This window comes from Rhipicephalus microplus, chromosome 4 (genome assembly GCF_043290135.1).
Source record: "Rhipicephalus microplus isolate Deutch F79 chromosome 4, USDA_Rmic, whole genome shotgun sequence".
NCBI lineage: Eukaryota > Metazoa > Arthropoda > Arachnida > Ixodida > Ixodidae > Rhipicephalus > Rhipicephalus microplus.
In genome coordinates, this window is record NC_134703.1 from 74,503,621 (window position 1) to 74,518,330 (window position 14,710).

At 48.0% G+C, this 14,710-nt stretch overlaps 1 protein-coding gene across 1 annotated transcript in view; it reads left to right on the forward strand.

Moving 5' to 3' along the window:
- LOC119172107 (sodium-coupled monocarboxylate transporter 2) overlaps nucleotides 1–14,710 on the forward strand; it is a 127,794-nt gene that overhangs the window by 69,140 nt on the left and 43,944 nt on the right. Inside the window, exon 2 of the mRNA XM_037423099.2 lies at nucleotides 9,580–9,648. Coding sequence (XP_037278996.2) covers nucleotides 9,580–9,648 — 69 coding nt within the window. The remainder of the gene's footprint in view (nucleotides 1–9,579; nucleotides 9,649–14,710) is intronic.

Genomic DNA, 14,710 nt, shown 5'->3' on the forward strand with positions numbered 1-14,710 from the left:
AGTTTATCAGTGTGGCATCAGGATAAGATGTTATACTTTAGCTCCGTGGCGCTGATGTACTACATAGGGGGCACCGCTGCTGACGGTGCTGCTGCTCTTTTTTTTCTCTCGTTGCACAAGCGAGATAGCTCAGACTGCCAGCGGGGGGGAGGGGGGGGAGGTGAATGTTTCAAGTCCAGCGTTCTTCGCGGAATCTCGACCTCATTGCTTACTTTGCGATAACGGCCGTAGACTTGTTGGGACAAGCCTGTTCAGGCGGCGGCTCAGACATCGCGAAGAATATTCGCTATGCAGAAAACACGAACACCGATTATAACTTGGTGGTTGTTCAGGGTTAGTATTATGTCATGTGGGCGGATTGGTTTTGACTTAAATGCCCACTTTACCGGCAGCAGATGTCACCTTTATAGGGGGACAAAACAAACGGCGCCACCGAACACAGTCACCGCGATGGGGTTTTGCCACTTAAACGCGTGCCTGGCGACACGGTATAGCCGTTACCTCTAATTATGACGCGCCTGAAGGTTAGCACTTTTGCTCGAATGGAGTTTCTTTCGCGCACCAAGTGGTGCGACGTCTTGATTTCGTGTCCCCCCCCCCCCCCCAGATGCCCGCGTTTTCACTCGAAACGTTCTTCGCTTAAGTTCCTTGAAGTACTGCCAGGACAGATTGAAGCGTCAACAGGAAATGACTTCTCGGAACACGTAGCTGTTACAATTGGGAGGCGAAATATCGTCCTGCAGCCGCTTATTTGTAGTCCCCCAAGTTAGAACACTTTGTGTTCGTCATCTTACTGCCACGATTTTTTTGTATATTCGGTGTAATCATGCCGTTTGGAATTTCCCCTGTTCGTCTTGCGCACGACGTTGTTTCAGTATCTCACGTAATCGTAATGCTGCGTTAGATATGTGGGCTCTTGGCTTCTTAATGAATAAATAAACGAATGTATGATTGTTGGAGTTCAACGTCGCAAAACCACTATATGATTATAAGAGACACTAATGAATGAATGAATGAATGAATGAGAGGGAACGAGGGGGTGGGGGACGAAGAAACACAAGTTTTGCTTATTTGAATTTTGATGAATCCAACAGACCCTGATAGCCAATAGGAGAACGATACTTAGCGCCTTCCGTATATACAGGGTATGTCTTCCAGATACAGCTCAGTGACCGTGAGCAGGCGCTGGGCGCATGCTAACACTCGTGTAGTTCTAGCACAGAAATAGCCATCTGCGGTGAAGTAACGCCAGGTTGATCTATAGATTAAACTGGATGGTGATGTGATCGGTGTTCTGCCCAGAAGACTGGATCCAGCCAGAGTTTCGGGGAGATGTCGAGGAGAGGAGCCCGGAGCTGTTAACAGTAACGTTTAATTACGATATTTACAGGTAGCGTGTTACATGATGGTGGTAGCATCATGGAAGCTCTCAATGGAAGCATGATGGTAGCTTCTGCGAGCTTGTGAGAGCCTGACAGGAGCGCCTCGGCGCTCGTATTTTATGCCTTGACCTTCTCAGGATTCCTTGCAGAAAAAACAAACAATGGAAGCCAGGACAGTCCAATGAAGTTTGTCATCTTCACCTCCGCCCCGAAAGGGGAAGGTGAAACATCGCCTCCTTCCTAACCCACGAAAAGGGGAAGATGCACGCCCAGTTCAGCCCATGGCGAGGGAGAAAACACTGCAAACCGCGCACGACACAGCACAGCACGAGGACGTTGAGTCTTACGTGGAAGTCTATTTCGTAGTCTGTTGCAGTGATGGCTATGCGGCGCCAGGGAGACCACAAATTGTAGAAACAGCGGCATCAAGGCGCCACGGAAAACGTGGCAAAGGCATCCGCGGATGGTTCTCAGACGCTGGGTCCTTTGCCCGGAGCACCTAGACGACAAAGCAAGCCGCCTCGATGGCCAACAACTCTTCCTAATCCGTCAGTTGGTCAGGCGTGTCCAAAGGGTTTACGAGGGGTGCCGATGACCTGGGATAACTAGAAGAACGATGTCTTTGTTGTCGCCGCTCTTGGTGCATCTCTGGAAGCGCTGATACGGAAGAAGTCAGGGTAGGCCCAGCCACAATGTCTCATGCGTCAAAGCGGCGTCAAGCCAGGCAGGTCGATCATAGCAATGACTAAACGTGACCGAGGTATATCTCAGGGGCAATGCCGGGTGCAGAGGCGTGGCTGCGTTTCCCACCTGAGCGGCCCGGTGCTTTACCGTCCAATGTAAAGTCGTTTCTCAACTGCAGACTGAGAAGCAATGAGGAAGAAAAGCTCAGCTAAGTGAGACGAATCATTTTGGCACCTGTACCTTACGCATTTTCATTGCATAATAATAATAATAATAATAATAATAATAATAATGATAATAATAATAATAATAATAATAATAATAATAATATCTGTGGTTTCACGTCCGAAGACCACGATATGGTAATGGTACGCCGTTGTGCGGGATTCCGAAAATTTCGGCCATATGGTGCTCTTTATTAACGTGCACTAACACCGGACAGCACACCGGCTTCTATTATTTCGCCTTCATTTAAGTGCGACCGCCGCGGCTGGAATCGAACCCGATACCTTCGGGTCGCAGCCGAGGGCCGCAACCACTGAACCACCGTGGCGACCATGACAAAGGCGAATAAAAAAAAACAGAACGACAGTTGTGTAGATTTGTTTTGTTTTAACTCAGTTTAGGCATCTTAATTTTTAAAATTTAACGTAATTCGTTTTTACGTAAGAGGAAAACCTCTGACGTCGTTTATTGCGTGTGCTTCCGCTGTCAGTCCATCAACTGTGACGCGCTGTCTAAGCCGTCACAGGTGCGCAGCTGCAACGCTGAGTTAGGTATTGAGAAGTTAACTTACGTGCTTTCGCATGAAGGGGGCAGCTTGCTGTCACTGAATGGTCGCTCCGAGTTTTCTTTTTTTCTCTCTCGCTTTTCCCGTGCAGCTTCCAACAGCTGTCCGCAGTTTTCCTCGCATAACTCGTGAAACGAGCCTCGCTGCAACCGCGAGGAAGCACTAGGCTCGTAGGCAGAAGGGACCTCCTGGATGGACCATGTTTACGGGCGCCATTTGCGCATGCGCACCGGAAACGCTTCAACGGCGCCACTCTGAAACATTTTCGGTGGCTCGTGACCTCCGAAACCTGTTGGTTCACAATCTCGGAGGCAATTGGTGCAAAGGAACGCACAAGCTCCCACCCTGTCGCGTTGATCGGAAAGCCACCAAATTGCCTTTTGGCTCTCGCCGCTAAGGGCACTGCACCTATTGGGAAATGGTCCTTGAAATAGTCATTTTTTGCCAGTGTGCCATGGTAAACGAAATTCCGGGGGGGGGGGGGGGGGGTACACGCCCGGTGTGCCACCGCTTGGCTACGCTGGGAAGCGCAACTGATGGAGTCAGGCGCGTAACTATAGGGGGGGGGGGGGAGGGGTTGAGGGGTTCTCACCTCTCTATTCTAAATTTTTCATGCTTTATATTTTAGGGTGGTACTAAAGCATTTACACGTCTTTACATTGGTGCAGTTGCCAAAATTAGCCGTTCCACACCGCCCCGCCGCAGTGGTCTAGTGGCTAAGGTACTCGGCTGCTGACCCGCAGGTCGCGGGTTCAAATCTCGGCTGCGGCGGCTGCATTTCCGATGGAGGCGAAATTCTGTAGGCCCGTGTGCTCAGATTTGGGTGCACGTTAAAGAACCCCAGGTGGTCGAAATTTCCGGAGCCCTCCACTACGGCGTCTCTCATAATAATATGGTGGTTTTGGGACGTTAAACCCCACAAATCTAATCAAATCTAGCCGTTCCACACAAAAGCACACCCTTGAACAAAATTCCTGAGTACGGGCCCAGATAGAGTAAAATGTGTTGCCTCGACGATCTTGAAATGGCATTCATTATTTTTTTATTTTGAAGAAGTACTTTGTGGATCGGGGATGTCATACGCTGTTGTTGTATCATGTAGTTGTCGCAACGCTGGCAAAGCTGCGTTTATACAACGTAGCCATTGGTTGCATATCGAGCACGCGCTCGCGCCGAGCAGTAGTCCTCTTGCTCTCGTTCTGTCACTGCTTTGATGATGGCGATATTCATGCGGAGCGATTGAAGGGCCCTTGGCGTAACACGGACGAAACCAGGCGTAAAAATAAAAAAAAGGAAGCACGCAACAAATAAAGGAAAAAAAAATTGAGGAAGATGGAAATGAAGATATAGAAACAAACATCAAAAGCACAGAAGAAACTAGACAGAGAAAAAAAAAGAACGTAAGAGAAACAAGAAAGATAGAGAAAACCTAAGAGAAACAAAGAAGGCTGTCGAGCTCCGTACTTCCTTCAGGCTTGCCTCATCTACACTGCGAAGCCGCATTGATTTTTTCTTCTTTTAATTCCTTTTTTTTATTTTTCAACGAGAAAGCGCAAGTGTGAAATAGCCGGTGTTCTGGGTGTGTCGAAGTCACCCCGTTTTTGCGTAAACAGATGTTCTACGAGAAATGCATAGGACACCGTTCCCCCCCCCCCCTCTTTTTTTATAGGATAGTCTTTCTTGGGAACCTTCTACGCCAAAATTTTGGTCTTTCTTTTTTCTTTCTTTTTGTCTGTACATTTGTCTGTCCGCGGTAACGATACCTCAAACGGTGAACCCCATCCGCAGCGCCCACCAATATTGCTCAAGTTTCAGTGTTCATACTTGTGCGATTGTCTATTAAAAACAATTATTGCGCATATCTTAGGCACCATTAAAACACATCAATATCTTGTATGTGCGTCTTAATACACTAGAGAAGGCACACACAAGTAATTCTAAGGACCGTAGTGTTTATCACGCTGCGCTGACAATGCAACGCGATGCTCAACAAAGGCAAGTGTTTCTAACGCTTTGCTAAGACGATACGGTGATAGCACCTGCCCGTCGTTTCGCGTTCTACACCTTATCGCACCCGAGACAGGCGCGCATCTTTCTCCGCGAGCGCGCACGCCTTCCTTCGTTTTCGAAGATAACTGCCAGATGGCGCTCGTGACTAACGTGCCTAAATGCGCTCGTTCGCCTACGCTGCACGGATCGATACTCTCTAATGCAGCGCTTCCAAAATACAATTCAACGATTTTCCTGGGCTGAACATCAAATAAACGTTTTGTTCACTCTCTCCAGACGCAAGACTGTCGTCTTTCGACGACATCCGCAGTGGAACATGCAGATACGAGGCCAAATTTTTCTTTCTATCTCTTTCTCTCTCTCTTTTCACGATGCCGTGGCAAATGTGTACTTCTCCTAACGAAATATTGGCGAAACGCCTCGTGATCTGCGAGGCATTTGTTCTCGCCATACTAATGGTCTAGCAGGCCCCTACCAAAACCGTATACCTGAGCGGCAGACGGAAGCACGACAACTTGTTAAAGGCGGATTCGCTTGCGCGTCACCTGAGTTCGCGGAGTAATAAGGCGTCGCTGTGTATCTTTCGTGCTTGTTTTTGTTTGGTGTGATCCGAAGCTTCGTGCTTACGCAATGGTTGAGAGTTTTGGGGCATCAGCACTTTTCGAAATTAAAAAACAGGCATGCTATTGCGCTCGTTGGAGTATATTGATGACGCTATACTGAACATTTATCCAATAAAAAACATAAGAAAACCGAACAAGGACGAGTATATGAAGAGATGCCTCGGGATTAGTGCACGGCTTAATAAATTGCAACGCGCACATTTTTTTTGAAAAGCGTTGCTAGTTCATTGGCTGACGTCTTCCCAAAATACCTTTTTTTAGTTCAAACGTGATGAAAAAAGCACTGTATAAAAAAGGCTTCTAGGTGTGTAAATCTTTTTACTATTCATCGCGTGCGTTGCCTCCGATGAAGTAAAAAAAAGTGCCGCCACATCCACGAAGTGAATGATGATGAGTGGGCGAAGCTCCGGAGGTAAACCTGGTAAACCATGAATCCTCCGTACATTTTGCCCACTCGATTTTATTGCAGCGCTCCCCCTACCGTACGTCGCCGCACTATATCGAACGATGACACGCGCCATATGTGGCATCATTCCTATTTTATAACACCTCGCATCTTTCATAATCAACTACACGTATCGCCGTCTAGTTTATAACATCTTGCATCTTTTGGATGGATGGACGGATGGGACGGACGGACGGACGGACGAATGGATGGATGGACGGATGGACGGATGGATATGGCTGTACCCTTTAGATCGGGCGGTGGCTAGCGTAATACTTAATGCCGTCAGCTACAAGTACCGCCATCTAGTGAACACTGCAAGAACTGAACGAGAGGTGGCTACATGCAGGGGACGCACAGCCCACGCCTTAAGGTGCTTCGCTCCTAAAAAAAAAAAAAAAAACGAGTCCCATGTAAAGTTGCCATCCGTCATAGCCAGCACTTTATCTGGAGCATCGTCCCAATGCAGACGTACGAAATGGACGGCGCGCTGTCGCAACTGCTTTGTTATGTCTCATTTCCTATGGCGTAAAAACACTCTTCGGGGTGTGGGTGGAAGCGCCTTTTGCCCCTCGTAACGGAGGCCGTGACGCCACGAGCTGCGGGGTGTCCACGGTTATTGCCCTGCATGCCAGCGTACGTCCAAAAGTCTGGAGACCGAAAGGGTAGTAGAGTGGTATTGCAGCGCCGCGCGATCTTGTGATATCTCGGACCTTCCGGAGGTGCAATGTATGTAAGGACGAAATACGATGCCTTGGAGAGCGTCCACGGTATGCGTGTGCCATCCGGACGTTCGCGAATTTCGCAGCGTGATGGGGACGTGGTCGTGGGGCCACGCGGAGGTTTATTAACCAGAAACGCCGGACCTGCAGCTCGGCTGCGGCCCGTCGTTATATTAGACCCGGGGCTCGCCATCCTCGAGGTGTGCGACCCCCCCCCCCCCGCTTTGGACGTTATATGAACGGCGCAGCTGTCGCGGCGAAATTAAATCTGCACCGTGTGTTCCAAGGGGGCGACGTCCGGTTCAAAGGGGCGTGTGTGCACGCGCGTAGGGAGGATGCGCTTCTATTGTTTTTTTTTTTACGGAGAATAGAGCGCGTGGACGGCTCTATTTATAGGCATGTAGACGCGCATAGTGATGTCCTGCCGATATAGTCTCGTTCTTCGGCATGTCTCTTTGGTTAATGTTCAATGTCGTGAACGTGTGGGCACCGTGAACTGGTGAAAAGGTGCTACGTAGCAACCGTTCATCGTGCAAGTGCTTTAATAAAACGATACGTCGTTAACCCTTTCCATATCGAAGACGAGCCGAGCTCGTCCACACCGAAACAAGCATTTGGGGTCGACGCAGTTAGGCGAGCCTGATTCATTTTGTCGATTTCTCTTTAAATTCAACAGGCCGTGCAGTTAAAAAAATAACCTTAAAAAGGTGCTCAAGTCATGCATTCTATTCGATAAAGGAGTTGATTCGCCCCGCCGCGGTGGTCTAGTGGCTAAGGTACTCGGCTGCTGACCCGCAGGTCGCGGGCTCGATTCCCGGCTGCGGCGGCTGCATTTCCGATGGAGGCGGAAATGTTGTAGGCCCGTGTACTCAGATTTGGGTGCACGTTGAAGAACCCCAGGTGGTCAAAATTTCCGGAGCCCTCCACTACGGCGTCTCTCATAATCAAATGGTGGTTTTGGGACGTTAAACCTCACAAACCAAATCATCAATCAAAGGACTTGATTCATGCCCGAAGCTGAAAAGTGGCGCCCTGCTCTGTGTTCTAGTGGTGCGCGCGTGCGGGAACAGCTCCGCAGATTCAGGAAAGGAGAAGAAAAAAAAATTGCCCGCAGCTTCCCTCGGGGGAACACTGAGGAGGATGCGGAGCATATAATTGGTTAACGGGGTGTTAAAGTGCGACTTACTTGGGTCGATGGCTAAATTGGTTAACGTGGTTGTGAAATGGGGTGTTAAATTGCGACTTACTTGGGTCGATGGCTAAATTGGTTAACGTGGTTGTAGGAGGGGGTGTTAAATGAGTGAACACGTACACACGTATGCGAAAGGGCGGCGCTGGTCGAAGGGACGTCGATAATTGTGTTTGTGGATTCGTTGGAATTCATTTCACCGCGACCTTGGACGTCGACGCGCCGTACAAACCAACCGACGAGCGGCAACTGAGCGAGCGAGCGCCGACCTTGAGTATATATACAGCGCGACGGCGCATGCGCTGTCAGCTGTCGAATGTTCTCGAAGGAGAAGCGCGCGCGGCACAGGTGGTGGTGCAGGGTGGCATGAAGCACAGCTGACGGCGCATGCGCGCGCGTCAGCTGTCGAATGTTCGAGAAGCGGTGCGGACGGCGCGGACGGCGCACTACAAGGCGCGAGTATAAGATGCTTCCGCATCTAAAAAAACCATTGTTTACCTAAGTTTTGTCACTGGAAGATCTTCAGCTCTCTTGCGAGTGTGGCAGCGACTTCACATAGCAGCATATATATCCTTACTTTATAAGTCGTCAGATTCGGACGACGACTGCGTATCGACATATATAGGCGTTGGACGCCCTTACGATTAGTGAACTCCCGGCATCGGCTGCGTCCGAGATATGTCTACGCCGACTTGCTCAACTGTGCTTTATTCCTAAAATTACAGAGAGATGTTTTCTGCGCCGAAAACTAAAGAGTTAAGGCTTTTTGTGTGTGTGTGTGTGGTGTGTGTGTGTGTGGGGGGGGTGCCGTGCAGTAAAAAAAAATGTTGTACGCCTATCTTTCCAATATAAAGCGCATTTGAATATTTTTTTTTATTTTTCAATGCACTCAGAATTCAATAGACAAAAAAATCGGTATTTTTGTAGTTTTGCAGGTTAGATTTTGTAAAGCTGTACGCACTTACATTTCATGATTCGCTGTTCATATATCACTGCAGCGGGTGTTCTTTTGGACACTTTGAGACTGTGTGGGCTCTTGCTTAGTGAAAAAAATTTTTCGAGATGTCGTGTCGAACGTTTTTCTCGACACCGCTCTAGACTAGCGCTTTGTTCGCACGCAGAAAAACTCTATAGAGCAGAATGCCTATGTGATACCAACTATATAACCTCTCTATTCACCCCTATCTTCCCCTTCTACTGTATGTGTGTAATTATAGATCCCTCTGACAGGAACGTGAAAATAGTGAAGTATATTTGGACACTGCAATGTGTGTGTGTGTGTGTGTGTGGTGTGTGTGTGTGTGTGTGTGTGTGTGGTGTGTGTGTGTGTGTGTGTGTGTGTGTGTGTGTGGGTGTGGGTGTGGGTGTGTGTGTGTGTGTGTGTGTGTTTGTGTGTGTGTGTGTGTGTGTGTGTGTGTGTGTGTGTGTGTGTGTGTGTGTGTGTGTGTGTGTGTGTGTGTGGATTGCGCGCGCGCATTTGGCCAACTGTCAGTAGAGTCGCTTTTGAAGTCTTGAGTAATGCTCGCCAATATAGTATACTTTCCGCCGCTACATGACCACGCGCTAAATAATCGAGTCCCAACGACTGAATAACGTGTTTAAGTTTGCCGAGTCAGTCCTTGCAATATCGGTTGCAATTGGTTGGTTCGTTTGTTGCACAACCGTGTATACGGTAGTGATTTACAACAACGGGTATCAGTGACTGACATTTTGAATCGTTGTTTTTTTTTTCAGTACCTGGAGAGGCGCTTTTGCTCGGCAGCTGTGAGGACGGTAGGGTCACTATCCTTCATAACAAATACGGTGAGTACGCTACACATGGATGCGTTCGTATACACATTGCTTCGAAATATACAAAGCAATACACTTGTGACGCATCCGCCGCATTTTATTGCCGATAGCAATCTGTTTCGTAGCGTAGTTTTTGTTAGCTTGCTGTCTGTACACGCGTGGATCCGGGGTGGGAGGAGGGGGGGGGGTGCAGGATGCCTTGTCTCTCCTTCTAAAAGCCGAGCTTCTGTGCTCAGTGCCGACTTACTGCTTTCGTCAAACTCATGTTACCTGCATTTCCAGCGGTCGGTTGCCATAAGGTTCCTTGAAACGCTCGCTTTGACGCGAATCGAATTATTGCGATTATCAAACAACGTTATCGATTGTAGGCATCCATTGAACAACCTTCAACAGTAACTGGAGGTACCACAAGTAGAGACGCCGGTCATTCCTGTTGGAAATGCACGTGTCCTGAGGAAGACAGTGAGGGAAGACAACGATGAGGACGGAGAGACGCTCGTGCAGTGTTTGGCCTGTGTGGCGTTTAGTAGCCTGTGTGCCATTTGAGTGAGCCTGCGTGGCATGTGTTTTATCATGTGTGAATAAACTATTCTTTTTATTACGAGGTCGAAGCTAACATTCCCGAAAAAAAAAAAACAGGATCCGTGCCTACATGTGCCTACCTACATACACGTCAAAATGAGCAAGTTTTGCAAGAAAATCTGACTAGCCAGACGGCGGGAGGGTTTTTCGGATAACATCCGGAGTCTGCGCAACATAATCTCAGACATTGCAACGTCACAACGTGCAGAACTGCACGAGCGGAACTGTGTCGTAACAGTGCGTCACGGGGTTTATTTGTAGACACAACCGACGCGATACAACCGCAAGTAGCATTGATCTTTCATATACCGGTACTCAGCTGATAGCGCCATGATTCCGTGCGAACAAGTGAGGTACTTGGGTGCGCTGTAGCAATTTAAAGAGGTTTGGGTCGCAATTAGGGGGCACACCCAGCACGTCAGGTGCTGACGTTGACATTAACGTGCATTATACTCTGTTTATTATAAAGTGCGTACATAGCGCGCATCACCGTCGAGGCTATACGGAGACTTCTAATCGCCCCGTTTTTATCTGCGAACACCGCAGAGCACCCCTCTGTGGGCATCGTCCCAATCTTGACCGCCCAATGTTAAAAAAAAATAGCTTGTTTTTCATCGTTGCTGTGCATTAGAGTTTGTTGTATGGTGCCATGGAGGTGATATCAAGTATTTTTAAGGCGATAAGGACTTCCAGCGCCCCGTATAGGCCCTAGAGTGAATGAATACAGCTGTATGACAGGAATAATATTTAGTAAGGCTTCGACGGGGTCTAGTTGGTAAGGCGTCGTTCGTTTCATGCTCTCTACTGTTACGCCAGGACACCGGGCGCTCTTGCGTGTCAAGTTAAGCGCAGCAAGAGAATGACAATAAAATTCACTTTCATTTGGACAGTTTTTTTATATATATGCGGGGTTTTATGTCCCAAAATTATTTTATATACGAACGGTGGCAGTGGTGGATAACGACAGATTTCGTGCTCCATATCGAGAGAGCATTTGACAAGGCTCGCTTTTGTGCGCAGTGAAGTAGAAGAGATGTAGTGGCACGAACAATTTCGAACAGGCGTCCCGTTTTCGCGTGGATTGAGCCGGCGCCACTGCAACTTTTCATACTACTACGGCTCGCCAGCCTACGGTTGATGCGGATTGTCGTCACGCAATAATGCAGATTTTGGTATTATCGGTGCTGCTATCTACACGCCAATCTTACACGTGCAATCACTCGTCGTGGATGTGCTGGTAAATCAATAGCACCCAAATTGTGTTACGTAAAATGGCTTTATATGCCCCGCCGTGGTGGTCTAGTGGCTAAGGTACTCGGCTGCGGGCCCGCAGGTCGCGGGTTTGAATCCCGGCTGCGGCGGCTTCATTTCAGATGGAGACGGAAATGTTGTAGGTCCGTGTGCTCAGATTTGGGTGCACGTTAAATAACCCCGGGTGGTTGAAGTTTCCGGAGCCCTCCACTACGGCGTCTCTTATAATCATATGGTCGTTTTGGAACGTTAAACCCCACATATCAATCAATTAAAATGACTCTATGAGGGACCGGATTTTGCGAAACTTGCACCTGCGTCCTTTCTGCGTCGCGCAAAGGGCGCAAGTGCACGTTTCACAAACGTCATCGTTGCTGTCATAAACGGCAACGATGGCGTTTTGCGAAACTTGCACGCGTGCGGATTCCTCTCGGAAATCCGCACATCCGGTCACGTCATAAACGGCATCGAAGTGCGGTTCAAAGTGGTGCTCGCATATACTGCCGGAGAAATGCTGAAAGCTTTATCTTTCCTGTAAAAGGTTCCGCTTCTACGTCTTTCGGAGGCCGTCGTCGTTCGGTGCGGCAAACTGCGACGCTTTTTGCCCATTCGGGTAGCCCGTGCGGCAACCCAGATATATCACTGGTGCGGGTCTGTCCGCCGCTTCGCCACGGAGAGGGCTGCCCGCGGCGGTCACTAAAGGCACTAAAGGCGCAACCGGTGCTCCCAACACAGACGCCACGCAAGCCCAGCTAACCATAGAGTTTCCCAAAATTAACTAGAGGGCACTATGGCGCTGCGATCGTTCAGCGACCATGGGAATGATGGGTAGTACACGCATTTGCCTAGTCTTCGTACTTGCGGGCGGAGAATCGTACTTGCGGCTGCGTTTATTGCTGTGTTTCGGTTTTGTTTTGAAAGAAAAAAAAAACAAACCATTTTCAACTTAGTGACTTGATTCGAAATGGTAAGCCTAAAAGAATAAGGTTGTGAAGCGCAAACGGTGGACATTCGTTTATTTATGTTTTCATGAAAAAAAAAACAGCTTCAAGCCACACGGACACACACGGAGCCAGAAGCAGGCCAGAAGTACGAAAATTAGACAAATGTGTGTACTACCCATCATTCCCATGCTCGCTGAAGCGCCGTGTGTTGCAGCTCCCATAGACACAAGCGCCAGAGTTCCCTCTAGTGTATATTGAGAAACTCTATGCAGCTAACGTTTCTGTAGCACGTTGGATTAGAGGACGCGTTGAGCGCAGCCATATACGCACCATACCGCCGCCACACACACTACGAAAATAGGGTGCCTTCAAGTGCGCATAATAATTCAATAGCTCACAGATACGGACGAAGAAGACGAACTTGAAGTGCTGACTAACAACTCAGTTTTATTTCGAAGGAACGTGTACGTCGTGTATTGATATGCAGAATCACCTATGCGCTACTGCATGCTGTCGAAAGCGTCCGTCGACCGTGATAACACGTAATAATTTACTCAATGTTAAAAAAAGCGTGCAAGGGATTTCGCTCGCCGCAAGAATGATAACTCCTTTGTGGATACCGTTATAGAAGGTTTGGCAATCGCCTTTTTTTTTCTTGAATTGCCGCAGCTTCAATAATCAACATTTCTTTCTCGCATGACGTTTTAGCGATTACAGTAGTACCACCAAAGATATGAGTGCAGCCACAGTCGGAGCAATGTTGCGCCGAAAAACCATCTCTACTTTTTTTTCGTTTTTTTTTGTGACGATCCTATAGCAGACGCATGTTGAGACATCTTCCAGTTTGTCTCGCGTATGCCGCTCCACGGTAAAGGGTATGCTGTATATCACGTGTTTAGCACACTCTGTGATTAGGTTACTATCCTTAATTAATATTGCAGCCTTCATCCCTATTCACACGACGAGTTTGCTTGCATAGCTTCGCCAGTTCATTGGGAGAGGGAAAAAGAACCGTCCCCTTTCATTTCTCGCCGATTTTCTTTTAAGCGGTGCATTATCTGATGCACGCAGTTGATGTACAATATCTGATGCGCATGGGCAATTCTCCTTATTTACACCTGAATGTTCCGTTAAAATAAAATTTCGTGTTTAGTCAGCGCTGGTATGTGCGCGCCGCCTCCGCTGGGGTGGCCCGCAAATAAAGGCTCCCTGTATGGATGGATGGATGGATATGGCTGTACGCTTTAGATCGGGTGGTGGCTAGCGCCACCAAGCCGTAATACTTAATGAACCAAAAACTATATTTTTTCCCTTAAAAAGTGAGTTTGAGGATTCGTACTTTGCAGTGAAGAGTTTAATTTTCACTCGTGCCTTGACTTTAGCCACCAATCAGATAACCTCCTTCTAGTTAAGTCTACCCGCTTAAAGTTTATTTTGCCCTCCCGGTCCCTAAACCCCCGTGCTTTGAAAAACTCTGCGCCATCATCCTGAACTATAGGGTGAAACCCTTTACAGAACATGATCAAGTGTTCGGCAGTTTCTTCTTCCTCTCCACACGCACTCCATACTGTGTCTACCCCTTCGTATTTGACCCGATATGTCTTGGTTCGCAGTACTCCCGTCCTGGCCTCAAACAGTAGAGAACTACCCCGAGTATTATCATAGATCATTTCCTTGGCAATTTCCTGCTTAAAAGTTCGATAGATCTCTAGTGCAGACTTCTTAATCATGCCCATTCAGCACATGTCAGTCTCTGTTTCCTTCACTTTCTTCTTAACCGATAGTTCTTTTTGGTTTGGCCACCTGCTGTTTTCTAAGTATTTACCAGTCAATTTCCTGGTTCGCTTCCTCCATTTTGTATCGACATTCTTCATGTACAAGTAGCTGAAAACCTTCCTAGCCCAACGCTCCTCCCCCATTTCTCTCAATCGCTTCTCAAATTTTATCTTGCTGCTAGCTTCCCTGCCCTCAAATGATGTCCATCCCATATCACCTTGTACTCCCTGATTTGGTGTATTCCCGTGAGCTCCCAAAGCAAGCCTACCTATTCCACGTTGCTTAATTTCTAATCTTGCTTGAACTTCTGATCTCATGCACAAGACCACATTGCCGAACGTCAGCCCAGGAACCATGACCGCTTTCCATATTCCTCTCACAACATTATACCTATTGTAATTCCACAGTGCTCTATTTTTCATCACTGCTGCATTCCTGTTACCTTTAGTCGTCACGTATATTTCGTGTTCCCTCAGGTACTCGGTCCCATTGTTTATCCATACGCCCAGATATTTGTATTT